Source organism: Scleropages formosus, chromosome 3, assembly GCF_900964775.1.
Source record: "Scleropages formosus chromosome 3, fSclFor1.1, whole genome shotgun sequence".
Lineage (NCBI taxonomy): Eukaryota > Metazoa > Chordata > Actinopteri > Osteoglossiformes > Osteoglossidae > Scleropages > Scleropages formosus.
The window spans coordinates 20283756-20308821 of record NC_041808.1 but is presented as its reverse complement, the minus strand read 5'-3'; the positions used below and the strand labels follow the sequence as shown (position 1 = coordinate 20308821).

Genomic DNA, 25066 nt, shown 5'->3' with positions numbered 1-25066 from the left:
TGCTTTTCTGTGTCCGTGCAGCAGTCGGCCTACTATGCCGTTTGTACCATGGTTCTTTGATGTGGTTTGCATGACTAGCTAACCGCCAGGAGGCTTTTCGTCAGGCCTCTCTGTGTTGAAACCCACACAATCGGTTACTCAACAGAATAAAACAAGAGTTAAGATCTTGTGTTTTGGGCAGTTTTCATAGGAGACCTGCAAGATTAAATATCTTCAGTATATTTAATCAGATCATCCTAATGCACTTACTGCAGCATGGAATGGAAACACAAAGTGAACATTCCTAGATTTTGCCAACAAATAATTTAGATTATATTGTATACAGGACTGCTCCCGCTCCTCTGAACTAATTCACTTTTAGCGCAGTCGTTCTTCAGGAATGACAGCAGGTCATCAGCTAACAAACTGGGTAAATCTGTATGACCAAGGGTTTTGTTTTAAGCAGATATTCCACCAGAAAATGGTGTCAAACCCAAACAGTGTGGCCAGACAAAAAATAACCTGCGTCACCATGGGGTTGTTTTAATTCTGCTGTGCTGTTGCTGAAGGACCAGGTGATTGTGTGTGCGTGTGTGTGTGTGTAAGGTGTGCATGTGCTGGAGTGGAATGAATGCTTGTTTTGGATGGTTCTGTTAGGTGTCTTTATTCTTGCTTGTTTTGCCTGATTTTAAGATGTAGTATTCCCAAGCAGAGCTTGTCAGTACTGGGCTACCCAGTGATCGCTTCTGCTTGGTGGAATAGGAATGGATGATTCTACTGTGTCTTGGTTTGGATGATCCTTTTCTATTGATGTGATGACCCAACGACCAAAAGCACTACTGCATATTTCTATTTGTGTGCAAATTCTAAATTGCTGTCCAAAATGTAACTTATAGTTTGGTCTGACTAAATGTAGGGCTGTACCAAGTGCCATTTTATGGGATTCGAAGCTTCATTGGGGATGTCAAATAAAGCTTGTAATTTGTGTGACACCTCGTAATGGTGTCATTAAAATTCCTTTGTGTGAAAATACACTAAAGATTGAGAGCCAAGCGCAGCTCATGATGCAGCCCATTGCTGGGGATGTTGTTACTGGTGGTCGGCAGCTCTGATCCCTACTGGCCGCACACTTTGTTGGTTCCGTTTTCAGCTGAGCTTTTAATGAAGTTGAGTGGGATTTCGATTTTTGAATGTGTTGCAACATGAAAATTAAAGTGAACCGAATGTGTTCTCCTTTTTCCATCAGTTTACACTGAATTATTCTTAATGGACACCTGGCCATCAAAGCAGAATTTTTCCTGAGTTTTTCGTTTCTGAAAATGAACAATACAAGTTAATTTAAGGACTTGGTGAAATCAGTCGGGTAGTAAAGGATTAAAGCAACTAATCTCTTTTTGTGAAACTAAAAGAAAAGGTAACATTTTGTTAGCATGTGTGGGCTAACAGTTCTAAATTAGTTTTGAAACGTGAGTTCAGCTAGCATTTATTTATTTGAACCATGCAACGCATCACCTCAAAATCCCAGTCAAGGATAATTGAGCTCTGAGAAAATGAAAACAGGAATATCCAGCAGCCCACAAGGACCCGGCTCCGAACCCCTAACCCAAGAGTTTCCATACACGTAGTACTTAAAGTGGCAAAGCCTGCATTCAGTGAAATATTCCTAATTCTGTATGTAACCAAAAGCTCCAGCAGACCGACGCCGTTCAAAGGAATTGACAAAGTCAAAGTCACACTTTGTATAACTTTCTGGCGCCCCGCTTTGTAAGCATCACAGTCGGATGATTCGAAATCCTGCAAAACTGCTGGCTTGATCCCGGTGGATTACTGAGGTAGCTGTCAAGTGCATGTAGTAAATTATTTGGTAAAATGTTTTTTCCTTTACTATGATACATAGCTTTTTAAAATGTCAGATTGGATGTCCTTACTTGGTATCCCAATCTCGTCAGCATTGGCACCCATAAACTCCCCAGCTGAGACTGTTGTGCTATAGAGCATTATTTACTGCCACAAACAGTCGCTACTGGATCGCCAGTGTTATGAATGAAGCTTCGAATAAGTTGGCTCAGCCCCAAGTAAATGTATAGCATTTTCTTTTTCTACATTGTAGAAGTCTCAGCAATACAGTCACAATGGTTTTTGTACTACTCTATTTCATACACTAGTTTAATGAATTGCCGCATTGTGATCAATGTAATTGTTTTTGGCCTGCACATGGTGGCTTGCTTGATGGACAGATGGATGGACGGACGGACAGACGGAGGGAGGGAAGGAAGGAAGGAATGAGTTATACTGTCAGTTCCAAGCAAGCTACTGGTCTGGTCAGATCATTTCCTATGAATGGCTGCTAGTCAGCTGGGAAGAGCATGCAGAGAGCTACTATTGCGGTCCTGTTGTTTTGTTTGGTATCCACTAGGTGGTGTTATATCCTGTCCACTGAACAGCAATCAAAAATATACTGGTGATTTTAATTTTTTTGTATGTTTGCGGAGATGTACTGTATTTCAAATATTTTAAATAAAGTTGATATACAAAACCTTAAGGATGCCTCCAGAGCCACTCTTGTTAACATAAGGGGATCGACAGGGCTGGATCTTGCAGCACGCTCACATGCACATATAGTGACGTGCGCGAAAAGATCCAGACTGACGGGACTAGCTTGTTTCAAATGGAGGTGAAAACCCAGTGAAGAGGAGCGCTGCAGCTCCGCGCACGTTGAGCCGAGGTCCCTGTAGCAGCAAGGCAGCTCTGCTACACGCTGAACCGGTGTGCTGTTCTGTTAAGTCTGAGGGCCATGGAGGGTGACGCCCTCCTTCAGCATGACTGCAGAAGCACTCCTGTTTTGCACACATCATTTTGCCCACTCCATTGTCAGACTTAAAGCTGTCTTTTTAAAATCTAACAAGTAAACTGCTAACCAGCTATTGCTTTTAAGTGAGGTCATGGGGATACTGTATTTTCCAGTACAATCCAGTACACAAAATTAATATAGTATAACAGAAATAACCAGCTGGCCGGCCACAGCTATGACGTTGTTGCCATCGCAATGTACAGTGCAGTATTTTGATTTTGATCTAATACTGAATTTGTATAAAATGAGTAGTTCATAAACTTTTCTGGGAAAAATGTAATCCATGAAACACATTGAACAATTTTATTACTCAGACTTTGCATATGTAAACAACCATACACATACAAAGATAATGTACAAACAAACACTGTTTTTTTCCTTTTTTTTTTTTTTTAAAAGAAACTATACTTACATTTCACAAGTGCTTTGCTCACACCGAAATATATTTTTAAAAAAGCACAAAGTGCAGCATGCACATCCTCAGAAATGCTCAATTCAACGCACAGCCTTCGAAGCCTGGCTTTGAACTGGCTTACAGGGAAACTGGACCAAAACGCTGTAAGGAACAGCTGCTAAAGCTGGTGGGGGTTTGCATGCCTTTAAAGAAACGACTATGAAAATTCGTCCCATAAAAAGCTAAACCGATATTTTTTTCTTAATATTTCATTGTTGTAATTATTAAAACTTCTCTGTTAAAAAGGCATTTCATCGCTTGGGTTACAAAAGTTTTTCTTTGTGTTAATACTTGAGAAGTGATAAGAAATCCCTAATTAGAGTGCCACTGATTTTAATTACTTATTCGTACCATTACCATAATGTGGGTGATTATAAGCGCACTCCACCGTACCGGACGTTACCTGTCTTTGTTTCAGCTGCGCCGCACTGCAACGCTCACTCCTCGGACGCTGCCGGAGACGGCTGTTCTTTCAGTTTCAAGGACCCACGTTTAAATAATAGATGCTTCTCCCGTTAAAATCTACTAAATTTGACATTCTTGGCATTTAGGCATGCACTTGCTTAATGGCAAAATAACATGGTATTTCATAGAGATCTTAAGCCCCCACCCAAAAAAAACACCATAGGCTAGTTCAACATGAAGCCGTGTTTCTTGTTTGAATGACAGCTTTCATTTGCATATTAAGCACACTTGACAGACTCTTTATGGGTAAAAGACAAACAAACACTTGAGTATCAAGTTCTGAAAGCAGCATGCAGGTTCACCAAAGACCAAAGCAGCATCAAGGATAACAGAAATAACCTTCTGCTGATTCCACGTTGGACACCAACTGGACAGAGTAACACCCCAGGCCTGCAGCTGGATGCACCGGGGTTCGAGGAGATCGAATCATGATCTCAGGTAAGAGGCTTGAGAAAAACAACCAAAGGGCAGAATATACTTCAACAGTCTGCAGGGATGAAAGGTGAAATGGATGGAAAACACGGGGGGGACAATTTACTTCTTTACACCTAATTGTTTTTTAAAAGCTCTGAGGTCACACTGATTGCGAGGGCAGCATAAAAAAAATAATGAAAACTAAATTCAACTGAATTCAGAAGAACAACCTGGAGCTAAAACTAACAGTCAGGGCCCTTTCGACCATTTGTATGAGGTGAGATACCGAGCCGCGCTCTCCGCAGCGGCCGCGCACACCTCGCACCCGGTCCATCCGGCGGTTCTCCGCAGGACTAGACGACCCGTCTCGGTGTCGCCAACAGCCGAGCTGCGAACCCCGCGAGCCCTGACCCAACAGCCCGGCACAAGTCGAGCCGGACCTCTCCGTAGGAGTTCTCCCGCGGGTTTCCGATGAGAAACGTCGAACGGGTTCATCGGAAAACTTCGGCTGTCACACGGCGCAGGATTCCTCGACTGCTTCTTCTCATGGCTTTTCGACACAAATTACTCGGGACGCGTCGTGTCCGGGGAGACGTCACCAGGGCGGCGGGGTACAGCGCAGGTCGGTCGGAAAAAAAACACAGGTATCGCCGAATGCGCCCGTGGAGTCCCTCGTTCCGGAAGGAGGCGCCGACCAAACGCCGCAGTTGGTTTTGCGCTGCGTCGCACTTAAAATGTTCTCCGCCGGCCGCAGGATGGAAACGGATTCGCTGTCCTCATCAGATGCACAGCAGAAGCATTTGCCGCCCTGACACGTAAAGAATTTTCAAATATTAAAGACGTAAAACTACACGTTCCGGTCTGCCCTCGGGGAAAAACATAAAACCGCGAATGATGATTTTTGCTGTGGTTTTCGGGAACTTTTACTCGGTCAGCATTTGGCCTTTTTCCTGTATAAAAATTGCTTTTTGAGATTTCAGGTCAAACAAAATAATTTTCGAAAGGAACTGCCTCTAAGACAGAAAGGAGAAACAAGGGTCGTGATCTCATTCTACTCTCAGCCCGACCCCAATAATACCGCGAACTTTCCGAGTGACATGATTGTGAACTAATAGAGAAGTAACGCAGTACTTACTTCGCTACCGGGTATTTACAGTGTTAATTACCTGATGTGCACAGTAATCAAGTACATATTTTAAAAACTAGTAACAAAACAGTTACACTTGTATGATTGTATAGGCACATTAAAATTAATTTAGCCTCAAAAATATATTCGTTAGGTAACATTCCTGGGAGGATTTCTAACTTTTATGTGGAATTTTACACAAAAATATATATACTACACTGATGTTAATTTCTAATTTACTAATATGAATGGACACTTTTTCGCCTTATTTTAAAAACAAGGCAGCCACCCGGACGCCACGTAATGTCGGCCATTCGGTAGTGTGGCTCTTAGGGTTGTTTGTTCGAACCCCTGCTACACAACGTCGACATCGCCGTCGGCTAATTGTCGCAGCTGCTTTTTCTAACACCTTGGCCACATGTACGAAACTGCGATTGCTGCGTAAATAAATATTAGAATGGAATATTTTTTGGGCAGTTCAGTATTAAGACATTGCTGCTGGGTTCAAGTCTCAGAACTTCCGTTTCAATAGCAGTTAGAGCACATCTCAATCCCATGACTTTATGAAATCATAAATGGCACTTTGAAAGATGTGAATAAGGCCCAGGAAAAACAGCAAAACATGCAAATGGTAAGGTACCAGATGGTCACTGTGCGACTTTTTTACGGAAAGCTTAGGACAATCTGAGTTTAGGGATCTTTGGGATTTTTTTTTTTTTCTCTCGTTGCATACAAAAAACCGTCATCAAAGCAGCTTACTGAATGGAATTACAACTTGGAAAATGCTCACCGTAAAGATTCTGTGTCATGCGTAACCCTTTTTCACCTTGAATTTTAATGCAGTGTACATAACAGTAACCATTTGCATACACAACTGAATCATCTGATGCGGTGAACAGCGGGCAAATGTCGAAAGAGCCCACGACACGCCAGCAGCTCTCCTCTCTTCGGCCGAAGTCACTGCAAGTCGGAGCTCTACCTGCATCAGCAATAGCAGCTGCTGCTCTGGTTGGAGTAGTAGAGCAATCCTAGCAGTAGTTGTCATCCTAGCGTTAGGATAGTAGTTACGTCCTTCCAAAATATTATACAATATTGTCCGGGAGCCAGGTATCAGAGTCTGATTGTAACCAACCTGTAAAGTGCTTTCACAAAAAAAATCATTGTAGAAAATACTATAATAACAATAACGACGACAAAAAAAAAAAAAAAACTAAGCGAAGGAAAGAAAAAAGGGTAACAAAAAAGTTCAGGCACAAGCACGGACAACAAGTTGAGGCACAAGTCACTTCCTGAAGGGCGTGAGCCTGCCGATGTTCTGCCAGAAGTTGGAGGTCTTGCGCTTGGGCTCGGCCAGCATGAACACCTGCTGCTGCGGCAGGGATGTGGGCAGCGTCGGGTGTTTCTGCCGCAGGAGGAACTCGTAGTAAGGCCTGGTCACAGCTGCGGGGGACAGGGGCAGCATGTCAGTAAGGCCGACGCACTGAAACGCGCACAGAAATACGCACAGCTGCTGGACGGCTTTTCGTCGGACGGGACGCCGCTGCGTGGAGGAACCCGTCCGTTTAGCTCGTCCTGCTACTGGGGAGAACTCGATTCGGACAAACATACTACGGAGCGCAACGTCAGGAAAGGAGGCAACCGATGCGCGTCTGGCACTTTCCGGCCCCGAAACGTAAGAGCGCAACACTCTTTTCGTGCGTATGGCCAGCTGGTGAACAGCATTACCCCGAGCGTGCGCTCACGTCCTCACGCGGCCCTCATTTGCCGGACGAAAAGCCGACCCGGGACAGGGCCCCGCGCGCAACTCCCTGGGTTTTAGAGAGGGGTCCCGGAGGGCCGCCCGGGGTCCGCTGGTGACAGGGCGCTTCCGATCGAACGAGGGACGGCACGAACGAAAGGCGTCGGAAGTCTAAGGTGTGTGACGGGGCCCCCAAAAGACACACGGAAGGAGAGATGTCGTACGGGGACAACACAAAGTAAACGAAGGGAAGGGCAAGAGAGGAAAAGAAAAGGCACGCAAAGGAACGGCGAACCATTGTAAGTATCACCCAGTGATGCCTCGTAAGGCCAGGCAACCGGCGAGTGTCAGCTGGTGCTCGTAGAGCGTAAAGCGAGATGATTTTTGAGCCTGTCTGCCTGCGTGCCAAGGCTGCGCCAAGCGAAGCCGCCGCCTGCCGTACGGCCAGCCGAGTCGTAAAAGTGAATGCTGATGATGCCAATCATAATGCTCAGACCCGACGTGTGCTGCTAATGCGTTCAGTGATGCTAACGGTACCTTTGGGCTTTCCTACTGGGTGGCTTTTCCCAGCGTTCAACATGGCCTGTTTCTTTTGGACCTCAGTAATGGCAAAACCTAGAAAAAAACAGGGGGGGAACAAAACATAAAAAACAGAACACGCATAACATCACATCTACACCCAGAGCACTCGGCACACAATTTAACTTTCACCCTGCGAGAGCACACTGTAGATTGCAGAGGCCATAAACATGTATATATTCACATTTATTTACTTAGCTCATGCTTTTTTTCTCCAAAACAGCTCATAATTTCAAGCTACTGATTTATCCATTTATACAGCTGGCTAATTTTTACTGTGTCAGTACAGGGCAAGATCCCTGCTCACCCGTTATACAGCAGGACGTGGGGTTAAAACCTGGGTCCTTCACAAGGCACAGCTCTAACCACTATGCCACCTGTTGCCTTGTCTCTTAACTGAGAGAGTAACTCACTCACCGAGACCTTACTGGACTCCTTGTTAAGCTTCGCATATGTAGGTAATCTCAAGTAGGAAATCAAGTAATTCTTCCGGTTTTACATTCATTCATTCATTCCGCTAATACTTTTCTCCAAAATGACTTACAATGTTAAGATACTTACTATTATTTTCCCATTTATACATAAGGGCGTACTGGAGCAATTTTAGGGTAATTACCTCGCTCGAGGGCATTACAGCGATAGGTGAGATTCGAACCGGCAGCCTTTGGATTCAACGTCAGCAGCTCTAACCGCTACGCTATCTGCCGTCCTTTTCAAGGGGACCTTCAGTTCCCGAACCCAAAGCACGATGAGACCGTGGTTGCACCGCCACATGCGGAATCTGAACTGCTTCTATATCCGTAAGGGTCGTAACCGTGAGTACGGATGTTCAGATGGCCCCGGAAATGACAGGCGACTCTCCGAGAAGCTCCTGGTGCGGGGCAGCGCGATGGTAACGCTTCGCCGCAATAGAAAAACAAAGAAACTTGAACAAAAGCCCAGCTTTGGCCAGAAAGGCAGTATTAAATCAGGCAGGAGACGGGTTTGTGGGCAGATGGGGACATAAATCCACAGACCGCTGTGGGTTACTATAAATGACTCTCCTTTCGCCAGGAAAGTGTGCCATTATGTACGAACCGCAGTGGGACATTTCGCTCAAGATTTAGCCATTCCGCCTCACAGCACAGCTCAAAAGTCTCTCTTTCATGGTGTAACCTCCTGACTTTGATCCAATGCAGTTTTAACCATTTGCGTTCCATAGCAGATGTCGGCCAGAGCCATACTGCGATGTCGGGAAGCAAAATCTCCTCGCACTCCAGTATGAGAAAGCGGTGTGTGCTGGAAATCTGTAACCAATAACAACAATGCAGTTGCAGCAATACTTGAGACCCTGTGGGTAGGATGAACGGGTCACATCGCGTTATAAAGGGTATTTCTTGTAAGACAGGACAATTGCAGTAGAGTGCTGGAGGACCACTTCTGGTTCCAGTCTATTTAACTGCCTGGTATTGGAGAGAACTGCAGAACCTTCTGGATCAGCCACTTTGGAAGACGAGTCAGGGTGCACGGGAGAAGCATCGCTCCATCTCAAAGCTTGGCATGTCGAAATCGATTCTGCGGAAAAGCGAGATGGCGAGCGTCCGTCTTACCGGTCTCCCGGTCGTGCTGCACCTGCCGGCGCTCGTCGGCGAAGGCGCGCAGCCATCGCTGCTTCTGCTCGGGCTTCTTGGCACAGAGCAGGTGGACCTCGCCTCCCGGGACCGTCGATCGAAGCTTCAGCGCGTTCCTCACGCTCACGTTGAAGTCTTTGTCCTTGCCATCCTCAAGGTCCACTACCTCCATCTGGTCCATGTCCACACGACCCTTGTAGTACAGTATGTCCCGACGAAGCAGGTCCTGGAGATGATGGACCACTGCATGAGTGCTGATCAGTCACAGCGACCATCAGTGCTGTGCTATTTCCACTAACTCCGGGTTTCCACTGTTCTCGGTGAGCAGTACCCGCTTACATGTACAGTACACAGGTTCCGTGAAGCTGCCCCCTTACAAACAGCACAAATGAGAAAAACCCCCAAAACCGTTCACTGAACTGCACCAGTTTTTCGATCGTGTTCAACCACAACGTGGACTGGTGAGTGAAGTAGGACAGGTAAAAAGCAGTAATGTTATACAGACTGAAAGTTATGATTTCTTTACTATTATGGGTGGCATGGTGGCACAGCGAGTGGTGCGAGAGGGTGTGGGTTCGATCTCCGCTCAGTCTGTGTGGAGTTTGCGTGTTCTCCCCGGGTTTACTTCAGGTGCTCTGGTTTCCTCCCACACTCCAAAGACATGCTGTTCAGGTTCCCCCACAGTGTGAGTGACAGAGAGAGTGTGTTCCACTGATGTATGAATGAGTGAGCCAGTGTAAGTAGTGTATCTAGCAGTGTAAGTCACCATGGTGAATAAGGTGTGTGGGCGGGTAACACTACATAGAGCTCATTGGAAGTCACTTTGGAGAAAAGCGACTGCTAAAGAAATAAACGTAACTGTATTAATATCCCCAGAAATAACGTGTCATATAATCACTAATATCTGAAAAAGTAAGAGAGAGGGAACTGTGGTTTGAACGGAGCAAGGGTAGCACAAATGAAAGAGTCTGAATTCGAGTGTTGATGCTGCTGCAGGGGGGCTGAGTAACATCACACACACCACACACACACACACATTTTCGGAACCGCTTGTCCCATATGGGGTTGCGGGGAACCGGAGCCTACCCGGCAACACGAGTAACATCACATCCTGGGAAAAATAAATGTTAATAATTTTCATGGGACAAATGTAGCACTAACAAATCATGGGGTTTTTTTAATTTGTGCTGTTTTTTGGGGGGGGGGGGGAGGGCACAACAGGTTTGGCCAGGTCCTGCTCTCTGGTGGGTCTGGGGTTCAAGTCCCGCTTGGGGTGCCCTGCAACGGACCGGCATCCCGTCCTGGGTGTGTCCCCTCCCCCTCCAGACTTACGCCCTGCGTTGCCGGGTTAGGCTCCGGCTCGCCGTGACCCCGCTCGGGATAAGTGGTTTCAGACAGTGTGTGTGTGTGTGTGTGTGTGTGTGTGTGTTTATGGATGGGGCAGCTTCACAGAGCTCTGCACACATAGATTCAAACTGTGCCAAGTATAACTACAGTTCATTGTCACATGACTAGACTCTCGGGGAGCTAAGGAGGTTCAGTCATGACATTGACCGGCCATTCCAATTAATCACATACACGATTTGTGGAAATCTTTTAACATGATAGTACAGTAAGTGATTCTGTAAACACTTAATTTTGCCCATTAATCAGCCACACGGCAGAAAAATGACTAATGATCATAAAGTCACGTTGGAAGACGGTGCAGCACTTCTAACACTTCCTAAGCAAAATAAATAGTTTCATATATTGAAAGAAAGAATTTAACCATTTGTGTTCCACTTTGCCAATTTTTTTCTGATTTTTTTGTTTCATTTTAAAAACATCATTTAGTGATGCAATGGACTTTCCAGTCATTTTGATATCACATCACCTGAGCCCATGGTCATGCACAGATGAACTGTAAACTCAGACTTACAGAAGTAACACTTATCATCACATAACCGCACCTACAGATCCACGGTCGCGCCTCCATATTATTAAGAAACAAAATATGAATGCAAGTATTCCTGAGAACTATCTAACAACTTCTACCCACCTTCTTACAGTACACCATCTGGTGGTCAAACAGAAAGAACATGCGTTGCTGGCTCTTAGCCTGAGGCTGGGAGATCTTGGTCAGCTCTCCTGAGAAGATGAGGTCCGAGCTCCTGGTGAGGACATCTTCACCCTGGGGAAAGCAGGCACACGCTTGCGACGTGGACTGGTGTTGTCGTGCAAGTGAAGAGGGCGCACTTGACGCGCAAAGTCAAAGCCAATCCTGGAAGAGGGCGTTAAACTCACCTCCCAGTCCTCTATGGAGCTTTGCCACTGAGCAATCTTGTCGATGTTCTCCAGTCTGCGCTTCCTCTCGTTGATCAGCCTGGCGACGTTCTTCATGGCATTCAGTGCCGCTTCCACGTCTTTGTAGTCCCTGCGCACCCGAAAGCAGCCGGTCAGATCGCGTTTCCACCAGCTTCATACACCGGCACGGCAGCGGGGTGCAGGAGCACCGGGGATGATACCTGTGCTGGGGGTTGGTGTACTTGAGCAGCTCGGCCAGCTGCAGCGGATACTTGCATATCTTCTGTACCGGGGTGAGCAGGAAGCCATCCAGCGAGATGTCGATCATCTTCTGCAGCAGGCGACAGGCCTCGAAGAAGAACAGGTACTTGTTGATTTTGATGAGCTTGGACAGCTGGACGCAGGCGTTCGGATGGTTATTGCAGTACTCCGAGTAGATCTGGAAGTCCGTTTGCTGGAGCACAAACAAGACGCGGCCCACGGGACGCGATCAGTCAAAAGACCTACGCTTCGGCGCGCGCCTCTTGCGCTAAGCCACGAACCAACGCAGCATGGAATACAGATTTACGAGCCGTTTGCTCACGTTCTCCAAGAAACACGATCCGATTTCGCTCAGGTGAGGCTGCTCCTTGTTGTACTTCTTCTCCAGGCCCTTGAGGAACTTCTTCTGGAAGCGGTAGATGTCCTCGATGTTGCCGAAGATGGTGCGCAGCTGCTCCTCGGTGAACATGTCCGTCCTCTTACGGCACTGCTTGATGTAACCCTGAAGGAAACGCAAGCGGAGGGACAGTAACACTCGCCACCCACTCAAAGTACTTAAAGAAGGTTTCGAGCCAGGCGTTCGAAAGTATGCCAAGTATTCCTTTTTTATTTTTACAGCCCCCTCCCCCCTTCCCGACGGCAATTCGTTCCTGAAAAACCCTTCACGACGCGACGCCTCAGATCGGAGATGTCGTTACCGTTACTTTGAATGGTGAAAATTTATACGCGTTCCTGAGCTCCAAAACTGACACCATTTCCGCTGAAAAATCTTTACATCGTCGTACCCTTTTCAATTACTTCGGCGGCTTACGTCAGTTGTCATAATACAACATAACAAGGCAGTTTCCCTTCATTGATTGCTTTAGAACATTGTTCAGCTTAGCAACCAAGGACGCGTGGGGGTTGAGAACTACGTTTCGTTACTTGTTCGTGGGTCTCCGTGCCCTTCTTCATGCGTGGCGGGAAGGTACCGACACTGACCTCACAGATGTCCTTCAGGTGCTTGATGTAGTCCCGCTCAGTGCTCATGATCTCATTGATGACGTTGGTTCTCATCTGTTCCTTACAGGGGAGTCCTGGGCCCAGGAGGTGCGGCACACCGCTCTCCTCCTCCCTGGAGCCCTCCAGCTTGGCTACGTACTCCTCCATGGGCTCATCCTGATTGACACGAAGCTGTGGACATCGAACGGCGGGCATCGTCACACGGGACCTCTCCCAGACCCCGAATGCCTCCCTCCTCCAGCTCCGCCCCGTACTGCTGAGATGAGATGCCTTCTCGCTCGGACCCACGGCGGCGCTGACCCCGCGAAGCCCGAATGACCTATGATGCGCATGCGGTTTGAGAAGGGCGTGTCATGGGAGAGTTCTCACCCGAACGAAGCTGGCTGGGAACCAGCCCTCGCTGTCTAGGATGCGACCCCACCACCACTCCTTGTTGGTGGCGTCCACTACTTCGATGACGTCGCCGGCCTTGAAGCCCAGCTCCTGGTCGTCCATGGTAACGTGGTCCCACAGCGCCTCAGCACACACGCTGCCATCGCTAATCAGCTGCAGAAAGCGAATGGGGCAAGAGGGCGAAGTCGGCATTCGGTCAGAACGGTAGCAGAGAGTAATCGTGTCTGTGGGGTCGAGTGACAGAGACAGGAATCAGACAGCTTTATGCTGCGCATGGTGGAATGACCTCCCCCTCTCACTCAGAACTGCTGAATCCCTGTCTATATTTAAGAAGGGTCTTAAAACTCACCTCTTCCGAACTCACTTCTCCCACGATCTCTTAAGTTCACGTAATGTGTAAATGTTCATGCACTATAACTTTGAGATCATAACTGCTGAATAACGGCTGCTCAGTGTAAACGCTTAATAAAATAATAACAATAATAATTAGGAAGGTGATTTCGAACCGTCGATATTCGGATAAAGTTTTATGCAGCTACTTGTGGGATGTACGTTGGAAAGTAAAAAACCACGCTTTAGAATCTTGCACCTGCATCGAAGTCTCTCTTTCTGCTAACGTAACGCACACGTTGCATTTTCTATGAGATGTACGTTGCGTTGGAGAAAAGCGTCTGCTGAATGAATAAATGTAAATCTTGCAATGTACGCCGCCTGGTGCGTTAATGTACTGCGCATTCATATTTATGATGCGGGGATTATTAATGTCAGTAATGTAGGTGGGAATGTGGTGCTGGTAAAACATAAGGCAAAAAAAAGAATGTCACGGTGACGGTCGACATCTGGCAGCATGAGTAAATAGCGCGGTAAAAAGAAAGAAGAGAAACACATCCGGCCTCCACGGAAACACCAGTTGAAAAATACATATTCACAGCTGCTTAAAAAAATAGAGTGACCCTGCGCAACGAAACACACGTCAATGATCCTGATTAAAACGTTTAGCCAGTGTCAGCACTCAGCCACACACCCGCACGCAGGGGCTCTGATGTGACACTGCAGCAACGTGTTGGGGGCTGCAGGCTGTCGTTGGGAAGAGCGCCTCACAGGGGCCAGAGTGGAACTGACATATGTGGGTCAATTAAGACAAAAGGTCAGAAGAGGCTTCATTTACAGCCCGCTGACCCGCGCTGCCTTCCCGTGCACTGTCGCACGGGAGTCCGTTGCTAAGTGACACACCCACGCAAGTTCCGGGCATCCTCTTCGGAACCCATGTCATTACACAACGTGACGCCGAGGCATGTTCCGAGCACGAGGCATTTAGAGCCCCAGCCAACGAATGCAGATGTAGTTTTTACACTGCTCTTCATGACAGACAGTTCAAGACCTGAGAGCGACACAACCGGAGCTGCATCACTTACACACGCTGTCTGAAACCGCTTGTCCCAAGCGGGGTCGCGGCAAACCGGAGCCGAACCCAGAAGCATAGGGCGCAAGGCCGCAGGGGGAGGGGGACACACCCGGGACGGGACGCCAGTCCGTCGCAAGGCACCCCAAGCGGGACTCGAACCCCAGACCCACCGGTGAGCAGGACCCGGTCAAACCCGCTGTGCTACCGCGCCCCCCGCATCACTTTCTAAATGAAATTCGGTGAAATCTGTGTTTATCGTGTTATTCATTTGATTATCTCCCATTTTTCTCCAGAGGGACTGACACTGGCACTACAGCTGGGTAGTTTTCACTGGAGCACCTCGGGGTTAGCACCTTGATCTAGGGCACTGCAAGAGGAGCTGCCATTCGAACCCGAGGCCTTCGAGCAGAAGGCGGCAGCTCTAAACACTACGCCACCTGCCGCGGCCCCAGTCCTGGTGGGCGTCTCCCTAGGGGCGCAGGCGTACCTGTCGCTGCTCGGAGGACACGGAGAAGAGCTGGACGTCACCGAGGCGACGAATCCTCATCGGCACAGACGCGGAGCGGCATGAGGACGTGCTGTTCCGCAGAGCCGAGCGCTGTCGGTGCTGCAGGTGCGAACGGCGACACGGCACAACACCGACCGCAGCCCCCAGGGGTCTGCTGTGTACAGTGTCCTGTGATGTGTGTCGTGAGCCAAACCACAGTGCTTAGCACGTGCGCACGAGACACATTCCACAGGCACACGCCGCACACAGTTATAAACATGCAACAGTCATGTCAAATTGTGAAGAACCGTTCAGCCCGCTCACATGGCTGCAGACGAGACCACCTGACACATACACCCACACACAGGCCACTCACCGTGGCGACAGGTGAGGTGTCTCGGATCGCACACGCCCGTTTCCCGCTCCGCGGACCCCTGCGCTGTCTCACACCGCGCGTCCCGCACGCGCATCCCCACGGGGTGTCCCCGCCCCCACCGCCAGCCCCACCCAGCGCGCCTAACGCAGCGCCAACTGGATCGTCGTCACGACGTCCATCAGCAGGACCCGCAGCGTCACGACGAGCGGCACCGCCCTCCGCTGCGTCCGCAGGCTCGGCTGACGGCGGCGTGTCGCGGCTGCGCGTGCGCGTCGCGGCCGCGTTCCGGGAGCGGCGCGGCGAGACGAGCGTGAGGGTCCACGTCCGCGGATCCCCGCTCGGTTCCCTCCCCTTGTCTGCCCGTCTCCCCCCCGTCCATCATGCACACGCAGCGAGGCCCGCCCGGAGACCCGTCGCCGTGTCTGTTAGCGACCGGCTCGTGCCCCTGGTGACGTAGTGTCCCCGCGGCGGTCCCCGAACCGCGTCCAGGTCCTGCCTCCTCCTCCTGTCGCTGTGGCTCGTCTCCAAGTTACAGCCCGGCGGCGTAGTTCCGGGTGGGCAGGCTCCGTTTTTTTTTTTTTTTTTTTTTTTTTTGGTTTTGTTTTGTTTAAATAAAAAACTTCATCTGCAATGAGTGAGGAAAAAGGCAGATTTGGATGGAATTACTTCACCGTCAAAATCGGCCATTTTTCCCGCGCAGATTATTTACTGTAGCTACATTTATCATTTATTCATTTAGCTGACGCTTCTCAACTTAAAAGTGTTATTTATCCATTTACACAGATGGGTAATTTTACCGGTCGGAGCAATTCAGGCTAAGTACCTTGCTCATGCCATGCCCATGGCATGAGTACTGAGGAGGAATCGACCTAAGGACCAAGCAGCGGCGCTAACTACTAACTGCATCACCACCTGTCCCATTACATTGCAGTACAGTACAGTAAAGTACAGTAGAGTACAGTAAAGTAGCCCCCCAGCAGTGAGCAGTGGGTTCCGTCCGTTGCCGAACGGACCGCACATTTTCACTCGCTTAAGTTCTCCGCTTCTTTTGTTCGTCTTCGGAATTGTTAAACGGCCTTTCCCGCCTTACGAAGCTAATGTGCTCCCGAAAACTCCTGAGGTGAAATCTCAACCCAAAGACATAATTACCACTAGTTTAAACGGTAAAAAAAATATAATAATCCTGAAACTGACACATATTTACATTTATTTATTTACCAGACGCTTTTCTCCAAAGCAACTTCCAATGAACTCTATGTAGTGTCATCAGCCCACACACCTTATTCAGCAAGGTGACTTACACTGCTAGATACTCTACTTACACTGGGTCACTTATCCATACTTTAGTGGAACACACTCTCTCTTTGTCACTCATACTGTGGGGGAACCTGAACAGCATGTCTTTGGACTGTGGGAGGAAACCAGAGCACCCGGACAAAACCCACACAGACATAGGAAGAACATGCAAACTCCACAGACTGAGGGGGGATCGAACCCATGTCCTCTTGCACCACCCAGGCGCTGTGAGACAGCAGCGCTACCCGCTGTGCCACCGTGCTCCTCGTTTGAGCTAAAATATGACCAGATCCCATTAAAATGGACACAATTATTGCAATACTGTAGTTAACATCAGTTATCGTAACAAACAGGTTCCCTTCATTAATGACTCTGTAACACTGCATGTGTGTGTTCCTGCACTCGTTCTGCTCTTTCCGAGCTGTTACACACTGCACTGCACACTCCAAATCTGGCAAACCAAACACATACATACGATATTCAACGCTTATGTATTAATTCAACCTTTAAGGCAAAAACAGAAGAGTAAAGACAAAAGAAATGTCACTCAGCGAACACACTGACATGGTATGTTACTTAGCCTGGGCTGTGTGACTGGACAGAGGTTCGATACCCTGTTCACTCTGTGTGTGTATGTGGGTGTGTTACATTGCTCTGCTGTTTAGTGTAGCGTACCTAACATTGCGAAAATATTTATCTGAAGCATCCTGCAAAGTACTACAAAATAATGTAAAGTAAAATTCCCGTATCTTGATTGAGTCCAGGGGGGGCGCAGTGGGTTGGACCGGGTCCTGCTCTCCGGTGGGTCTGGGGTTCGAATCCTGCTTGGGGTGCCCTGCAACAGACTGGCGTCCCGTCCTGGGTGTGTCCCCTCCCCCTACAGCCTTACGCCCTGTGTTGCCGGGTTAGGCTCTGGTTCCCCGCGACCCCATATGGAATGAGCGGTTCAGAAAATGTGTGTGTGTGATGGGTCCATCTGGGCCATGATTGTATTAAGTAACCTGTGCCTCCTTTGAATGCCTACAGCAACTTTTGTGGGGAAATTCATTAAAAGAGCAAGAAAGCATGTTCAGTTTTTTAGCCCGTGGAGGAGTGGTTAGGCTCGGTTCCTGTTTCCTGAAGTATTCAAGCCTCGCCATACCCACCTGGCTCCACCAGGCTCCACCAGTCCACCCTCAACCCCTTTTTCTGGGAGAGCAACTGTCATGTCCACGCCCACAACTCAGTCGACAGCACTTGACTCCAGTTCAGCACCTACCCTTTAAAAGACACTCCGCAACTCCCAGACCTTTGCGGAATCTCGTAAGGGACAACCGCCCTTTCTCGTGACTCTTCGTTCACAAGCATCGCTAGCTCTTCGTTCACGTCCTCCGGTTTCTGACTCTTTGCTTCGTTTCTCGACCAAGTCCACGGATCCTCGTTCCTGTCCTGTTCGCCGTTCGACCGACCCTTCGCTAAGTCCCCTGAACCCACCCATGGATCTTTGCTCTGGCCCTGACCGCCGATCGACCGACCCTTCGCCTGTCTCCGACACCGAGAACTTGCCTCATCCCTCGTCTCCGGACGAACGATGCTGCACTTGGGTCCAGCCGTCCCAGGCCCCTATGTTTCACGTCACAGAAGCCATCAGCCTCACCTTTTTTACTTATTCATTTATTTAGCTGAAGCTTTTTCTCTGAAGCACTGTACAACATTCAGTCACTTGCAACAGTTTACCCATCTATATAGCTGGGTAATTCTTACAGTATCAGTTCAGGCTGAGTACCTTGATCAAGGGTACTCCAGCAAGAGGTGGGGTTCAGACCTGTATATCTTGAATGCAAGGTCACGCATCTTACCACTGCCACACAGCTAGAAAGAGTGATGATGAAAATTGAGAGGCCAACAGCTTTTTCGGCATGCATTACAGCTGGAACTTCGCAGGGAGTAACATTTAATTAAACATTTAATTGTCTTTGAAATGGCAAGTTTATTGCTGTTGAAATTAGACCAGGAAGTCAATAATAAATATTCTTGCCCTTAAGGGGGGAATAAGAGATTGTTCCCTGCCAGAGCACTCAGTGTGGTATCTAACATGGTTTCATTGGCAGGTGGCATTGAGCCTGTCATAGTAATGCTGTGCAATGGAGATGTGTATCATCCATCATCTATAATGCATCATCCATCACCCATCACCTACCATTCATCAGCCATGATCTATCACGTATCATCACTGATCACCCACCATCCATAATCTATCACTCCTCACTCATCATCCACCCTAACCCTCAGCAGGTACCAGGTCTGACAATTTGTCAGTTACTGTTACCCGTGTGTGGGAGTAGGGGATTGTGTCTGTAATAAACTCAAAAGTAAAAGAGATTCTACTGACTCTTGAATATTCCTCAGAACTGGGAATCAGTTTATTTCCAACACTTATAGACACATAATTGCACACCGGAGCAGAGTAGGTCACAGTGTTGGCTGCAGCCATGTTGACATGTACCTCGTTGATGGCCAGCTGTTCTCCTCCTCCGCCAGGGTGGCCAAAGCGGTGGCCGGAGCCCCTGAGCTCTTCATACAGGTCCTCCTCACTGCCCATGTCCTCTCCCCTGTCCAGTGTCCCATCAGGAATCACCACGGCTGTGGGGAAGGATGACATCAATGTTTAGATCTGCTCCTTCCATTGCAGTGAAACAACACAAGTAGAGCTGGGACAAGTTCAGAGTCCCCTTAGAAGGATGCTTGCACGTTATTCATCCAACCTCTTTTGGGAGGGGATCTCGAATGAACGGCTTATTCAAATCACATAGTCATGTTTTTAACCAAAGCTCACCATTTTACGCTGAAGTTCTACATTGCTTCCCCAACCAAGTTTACACTCAAACAGCTTAACAGATTTAAACAAAATTTGTGTTTGCTTTATGATCTTAAAATAAGGACTCGATAACTAAAATACCAATGCTGACAGTTAACATCTATGAGTACTCCACATAGCCAGTCCAGAAACCCCCTGAACCTTCGGTGGGCACAGAAACTTTGTCACAGCACATGGTCCCTTCTTATTCTCCTGGTGTGGTCCGCAAACTCTACCCTGAGATCGATTGCTTCGGGGTGACCGCTTCTGTAATCTGGTCACGGCATACATGGATTTCACGAGGATTTGCATAAACATCTATCGTTCAATAAGCGGATCCTTTCAGGGATTGCCGATTGCTTTTCGGATGTAAATTCCACACCAAGCAGCTGACATTAGCCTCAAGTGGCACAGCGCTCCCATTCTGTCCTTGGCACTTTCAGTCACTTTCTGTTTGCCAAACATCCTGGGACACGATCTCAGCAGAACAGTTTTTGTTGTGCCACAGCACGCTGACCATAATCCCGTGGGTTATTTTAGACGCGCTTACCGAATGATCGCTTAGAGAGAAAGCAAGTTTGACCCCCATTGGCGATCGCAGGGCGTTGACTATTTACCCCTGGTACTTCGGGCTCGGGTGCAGGGCAATGACAAGCCCCCGACAGAGAACTACCTCCACTCTGTCTGCCTAGCGCTCACTGGGAAGTCCAGACACGTCCTCAGCCGACCCCATGTTCTGCAGGCTCCAGCGAGGCGGTGATTACCCTGAGGCTCACACACTTGGATGGCCTGAATAAACCCTCGTCGCTTGTCCAGCCCTGCAGCTCCTGTAAACATTTCCACTGGACCTCAAATTCTGTGTCAGAGTTTGGAGTTGGAAGAGCATTTAGATTTATGAGCACATTTAGACATGAGACAAAGTCTCAGAAAAAACTAAGGTCATAAAAGGGAGGAAGACACAACCTTCAGACCAATACACACACACAATGTGTACAACTGCTTGTCCCCAGCGGGGCTGTGGCGAGCTGGAGCCTAACCTGGCAGCACAGGACTGAGGGGGGACACTTCGGACAGGATGCCAGCCCGTCGCAAGACACCCCAAGCGGGACTCGAACCCTAGACTCACCACAGAGCAGGCCCTGGCCAAGCCCACTTCGCCACCGTGCCACCATGCCATCACACCGCTGCACCCCCTCAGACCAATGCAATGGTTTTACACTATGGCTCTGCAAGCAACTCAGTCCCCAAGCACATGTTACAAAGAACTAATTGCACATACTTATTTGTGAAAGAATTGCCGAACGCTTCAAAATGTTCAAAAAAACACAATAATACATTTCTGTGTAAACAGATACAGATATATTTAACTTGCAGAACTATATATAACTTTTATTGGCTGCCTGTCAATTTAGTTCATTCACAGGAGCTGAAGCTACCAGCTGAATCTCAAATTATATTATCATTATTACTATTTTTGTCGTCGTTTTTTCTGTTGCTAATAATAATCGCTTTTCATTTTATTTCTATTTTTTGTTCCTTAATTGTATCCTAACTGTGCATACAGATATTTAACTAGAGCTAATAATGTGCTTAAGAGTACTGAAACAGGACTCCTTCTGGAACGTTAACAACTTCGAGGTCACAAGTTTAGTCCTCTCGGCACCGTCTGGTGCTTGAGGCGACGGCAAGGGACCTCCACCTCATTCTTGTCTGCTGCTGCTCTGGGAGCCGTCTCGAAAGTCATCCCTTTACTCTTCAGCTCCCTCTCAACTGTTATATGCCAGGTCTCTTTAGGTCTCCCCCGGGGCGTCCGGCGTAGTGCTATTTGAGGTCACAAGGCCGTGTCCTTAATCACTATGCCACCTGCTGCCCGAGAAGATGAAGGAGAAATGCTATCTATATCTACGTATAAGTATTCATCTGGAACTAAGGGAGCGGGCCTGTACCGTGTTTCCTTCATATTCCAAACACACCTTTATTATATTTGCTGTCTGTTACTATTATCTTTTATTCCAAGCAACTTGCACTGCAAAAAATTTCCTTTTTATTCCCAATTACACTGATGCACATCAGTCCGATGCCGTTTCTGTTTGATGACACTGTCCTACTTTTTCTGGCCTTCTTTCTCTTTCCTGCACGACAAGCATGATGGGGGTTGGTAGGCTGGTTGTCTGAGTATTTGCCTTCTCTGAGCATTAACCTCGATAACAGTCATCCCCACCTCCCATCAGCACAGTTACAGGAACAGGCAGGTGGACCGTGTGACCCCGAGCAAGGGTGTCAGGGCTCCTGTCGCATCTCGGCCAGTCAAAGCTCACAGGTCCACCTGACCAGCAACAGACCATCATACACCTATTTTTTTTTAGCTGACACTAAATGTTATGCTTCTTGCAATGATTTACCCATTTATACCATACGGTCATTTTTACTGTACCAGTTCAAGCTAAGCACCTTAATTAAGGGTACTGCTTGCATGCAGTAAGTCTTGCACATGTGCCCTTTATGTGGTCTGTGTAGGTAACTCTGTGTTGTTTTATGTAACACCATGGTTCTGGAGGAACGTTGTTTCGTTTCACTGTGTACTGTAGCAGCTCTATATGGTTGAAATGACAATAAAGCCTCTCTTGTCTCTTGCTGCAGAAGAGGGGATTCAAATAGTTCTTTCAGTAGAAGGCAGCAGCTGTAAGCACGATGCCATCTGCTGCCCCAACGTACAGTACAGTTTGCTTTGTGCTTTCAAGACACATTCTTCCACGGTGCAACTTATCCACGGAAACGGCTTTTTGATTGTTTTGTTATATTTAAATACTGCTTACAGATTAATAATCCGACATGCTTGGATACCGGGATCAAGTCTGAGAGGAAGGCTAGGGAATGCGAAAGACAACGAGATCTGTCAGGTCGTATTAAAAGCAGCACCACTCGCTTATCCTGTGGAGTGTGCTGCATCCAAGGTCAGTTCTCGTCTGCACTGTCAGTTTAGGTTTTCCTCCCAGCACAGCATGGCATCGATGGAGGGCCCAACTACGGAGGCAAAACAAAGGGGCAGGCACTCCTGAACGCTGCCGCAGTGCCCGCCACCTGACGGTGTCTCCTTTCTGCTTTACAGAGACCTATGACGGGATGAAACATCCCCGCCCATAGCACATGGATGTCTCTGCAGGGTTGCAGGGGACCGTGTGTGCAGCGACCCTACTTCTCCGCCCGCTCACACAGCTCGTCACCCTGCCCCGGAGAACGTCTGGTTCCCCAGACACCCCCTTCCCCCCACGGCAGATCGCACATCCTTTTCAGGCGAGACAGTTCATATTTAAACCCTTTCCATCTCTGTGGCTTCGCCTGCTATGAGCTGATTAACCTCGTTCTTCTGCAGACATTGGGACCATAAGGGACTAAATCTACAACTAACAAAACATCCTGTACTAATAGAGGAAAATAACCTACCTTAAAGTAGAAATCTTTCATCGAAATACTTTTCAACTTATTAATCCAGTCCATTACATTTATTCATTGAGCAGACACTTTTTCTCCAGGTACTATTTAGAGTGATTTACCCACTTAAAGGGCTGGGTATTATCCCCAGCTGGAGTAATTAAGATTAACTACCGTCCTCATTGGTATTACAGCAGGAGGTAGCGTTCAAACCTGCAACTTCCGATGTCCGGAGGCAGCAATTTTTAACCAATACACCATCTACTGCCCCATTAAAACCCTTACCAGTACCTGGAGTGTGAAGTGAAATTAATAATCTGCTCTAGTAGTGAGTCAGGATCTGTCTTTTTTCTACATTTACATTTATTCATGTAGCAGATGCTTTTCTCCAAAGTGACGTACAGTACATCTCATAAACTGACTCAAGACTCAGCATGCAGTGTGGCAGCTACACTGAATTTTCAACTAAAAGTTTGTGAGTTGAAGGCCCAGTGGGGCCGTTGCTGTTGAACACTTGAGCAAAGTACTCTCCCGTTTCATAAAGGTGGATCTGTATAAACGGACAGCAAGACAAAACATGCAACGTTCGCACAAAAATATCTGCCAGGCATTAGAAAATACATCTGTTATGAGAAATGTTGTCTGCCTCCCCACAACACATCTTTATGTTCGTTATTACCGTTCCTTGACCGTTTCACTATACCATGTAACACATTAACAAAAAAAAGGTCAATATTACATTGTATTGAAAGATGAACAGCACTAAAACATAACAAATTAATAACGTTTGAATGGCAATTCATGAATGGCACTAAAATATAACAAATTAATCAAAACCAACATCTAAAAATGACCATGTGTTCTACGTTAACACTTTCTTGCAAATTCTCATATAATCTGAATAGCGACAAGCCTGTGTCATGGAAAGGTCGGTGATTGTTTTTCAACACCAACATGTATGAATCCTTTGGCTGTGATGCCAAGGATAAGGTCACATGCCATACTTGTGAAAGAACACCCAGTGCACCCAAACCACAGGACGCGGTCATGCTGGCTGGTGCTGACCCGAAGGACCCGGTCCCATGGGTCAGCGGTAAACCAGGGCACTCAGTCAAGTTCACACTGACCTGCTTCCCGAAATCCCCTAAATAAATCCCTCCAAAAGACATCACCACTCTTCTCCTCCCTTCCAATCCCTTTACTGCTCTGAGATTAAAACCTGCAAAATAAGTAGCGGTGCATAGAAACGGAATCTCTCCTCCATGGGCGGGACACAAAAAGGCAATGCCCTGGCAGCGAACTGCGGCATTCATTGGACTTCAGCCTCAGATACAACTGGTTCAGTAAGGAAGCTCAGTCAGAAGCGGAACTTGAAGGAGAACAATGACCATTACACAGGTCATGACCCAAAAGGTTTTATTTTCAAAAAACACAGCATTAAATGACAGATAGGGGGCTATAATATTGTCCATTTAATAAAATAGACATGCCACGATGGAAGATGGTACAGCGTGTATGACGATGGTGGTTGCGGTGATAATGATGCAGCAGGTGTGTGAATGTGTTATGTTGCTCTGCTGTATAAATGTACAAATGGCTGCAGGTAGGGGGCTGTGGGGGCCATGGGAGCATGGGGGCACGGTGCAGGGTAGCAGGTTTGGCCAGTGACTGCTGTGTGGTGGGTCTGGGGTTCGAGACCTGGTTGGGGTGTCTTGCGATGCCTGGCATCCTGTCCTGAATGCGTCCCCTCCCCCTTCGGCCCTGCGCCCCGTTTTGCTGGGTAGGCTCCGGCTTGCCGTGACCCTGCTTGGGACAAACGGTTGTTGACATTGGTTGGCTGGCTGGCTGCAGGGAGTTTAGTGTAGTATGCCTAACACTGTAGTAAGTCACCGGGGGGAGAGGTGTCAGCTAAACACTAGTTATACTCACTGTAGGCTACTTTAGAGAAAAGTGTCTGCTAAATGAATAAATGTAATTTCAGGTTTAATCCCCAAAAGTAGGACGTACATACTCTGCGAGCGAACGTTGACACTTCTGCAAACGTGTAGCGAGAAAGCCGAGCCAAGCAGCTCTGCGTGT

At 47.8% G+C, this 25066-nt stretch overlaps 1 protein-coding gene across 5 annotated transcripts in view; it reads right to left on the bottom strand.

Annotated features, from left to right (window-relative positions):
- Window positions 1-3265: 3265 nt before the first annotated feature.
- Window positions 3266-25066, bottom strand: part of arhgef4 (Rho guanine nucleotide exchange factor (GEF) 4) — an 89086-nt gene continuing 67285 nt past the window's right edge. For 4 of the 5 annotated variants that reach the window (XM_018753434.2, XM_029250624.1, XM_018753435.2 and 1 more), the window contains 10 exons: window positions 19205-19341; window positions 13132-13308; window positions 12742-12933; window positions 12083-12262; window positions 11721-11953; window positions 11500-11629; window positions 11255-11386; window positions 9196-9442; window positions 7565-7642; window positions 3266-6729 (listed from right to left, as the gene is read on the bottom strand). In XM_018753434.2, coding sequence (XP_018608950.2) covers window positions 6572-6729; window positions 7565-7642; window positions 9196-9442; window positions 11255-11386; window positions 11500-11629; window positions 11721-11953; window positions 12083-12262; window positions 12742-12933; window positions 13132-13308; window positions 19205-19341 — 1664 coding nt within the window. In that variant the 3' untranslated portion in view covers window positions 3266-6571. Of the gene's footprint in view, window positions 6730-7564; window positions 7643-9195; window positions 9443-11254; window positions 11387-11499; window positions 11630-11720; window positions 11954-12082; window positions 12263-12741; window positions 12934-13131; window positions 13309-15423; window positions 15605-19204; window positions 19342-25066 lie in introns of those variants that run through there. The other variant, XM_018753437.2, reaches the window with a different exon arrangement.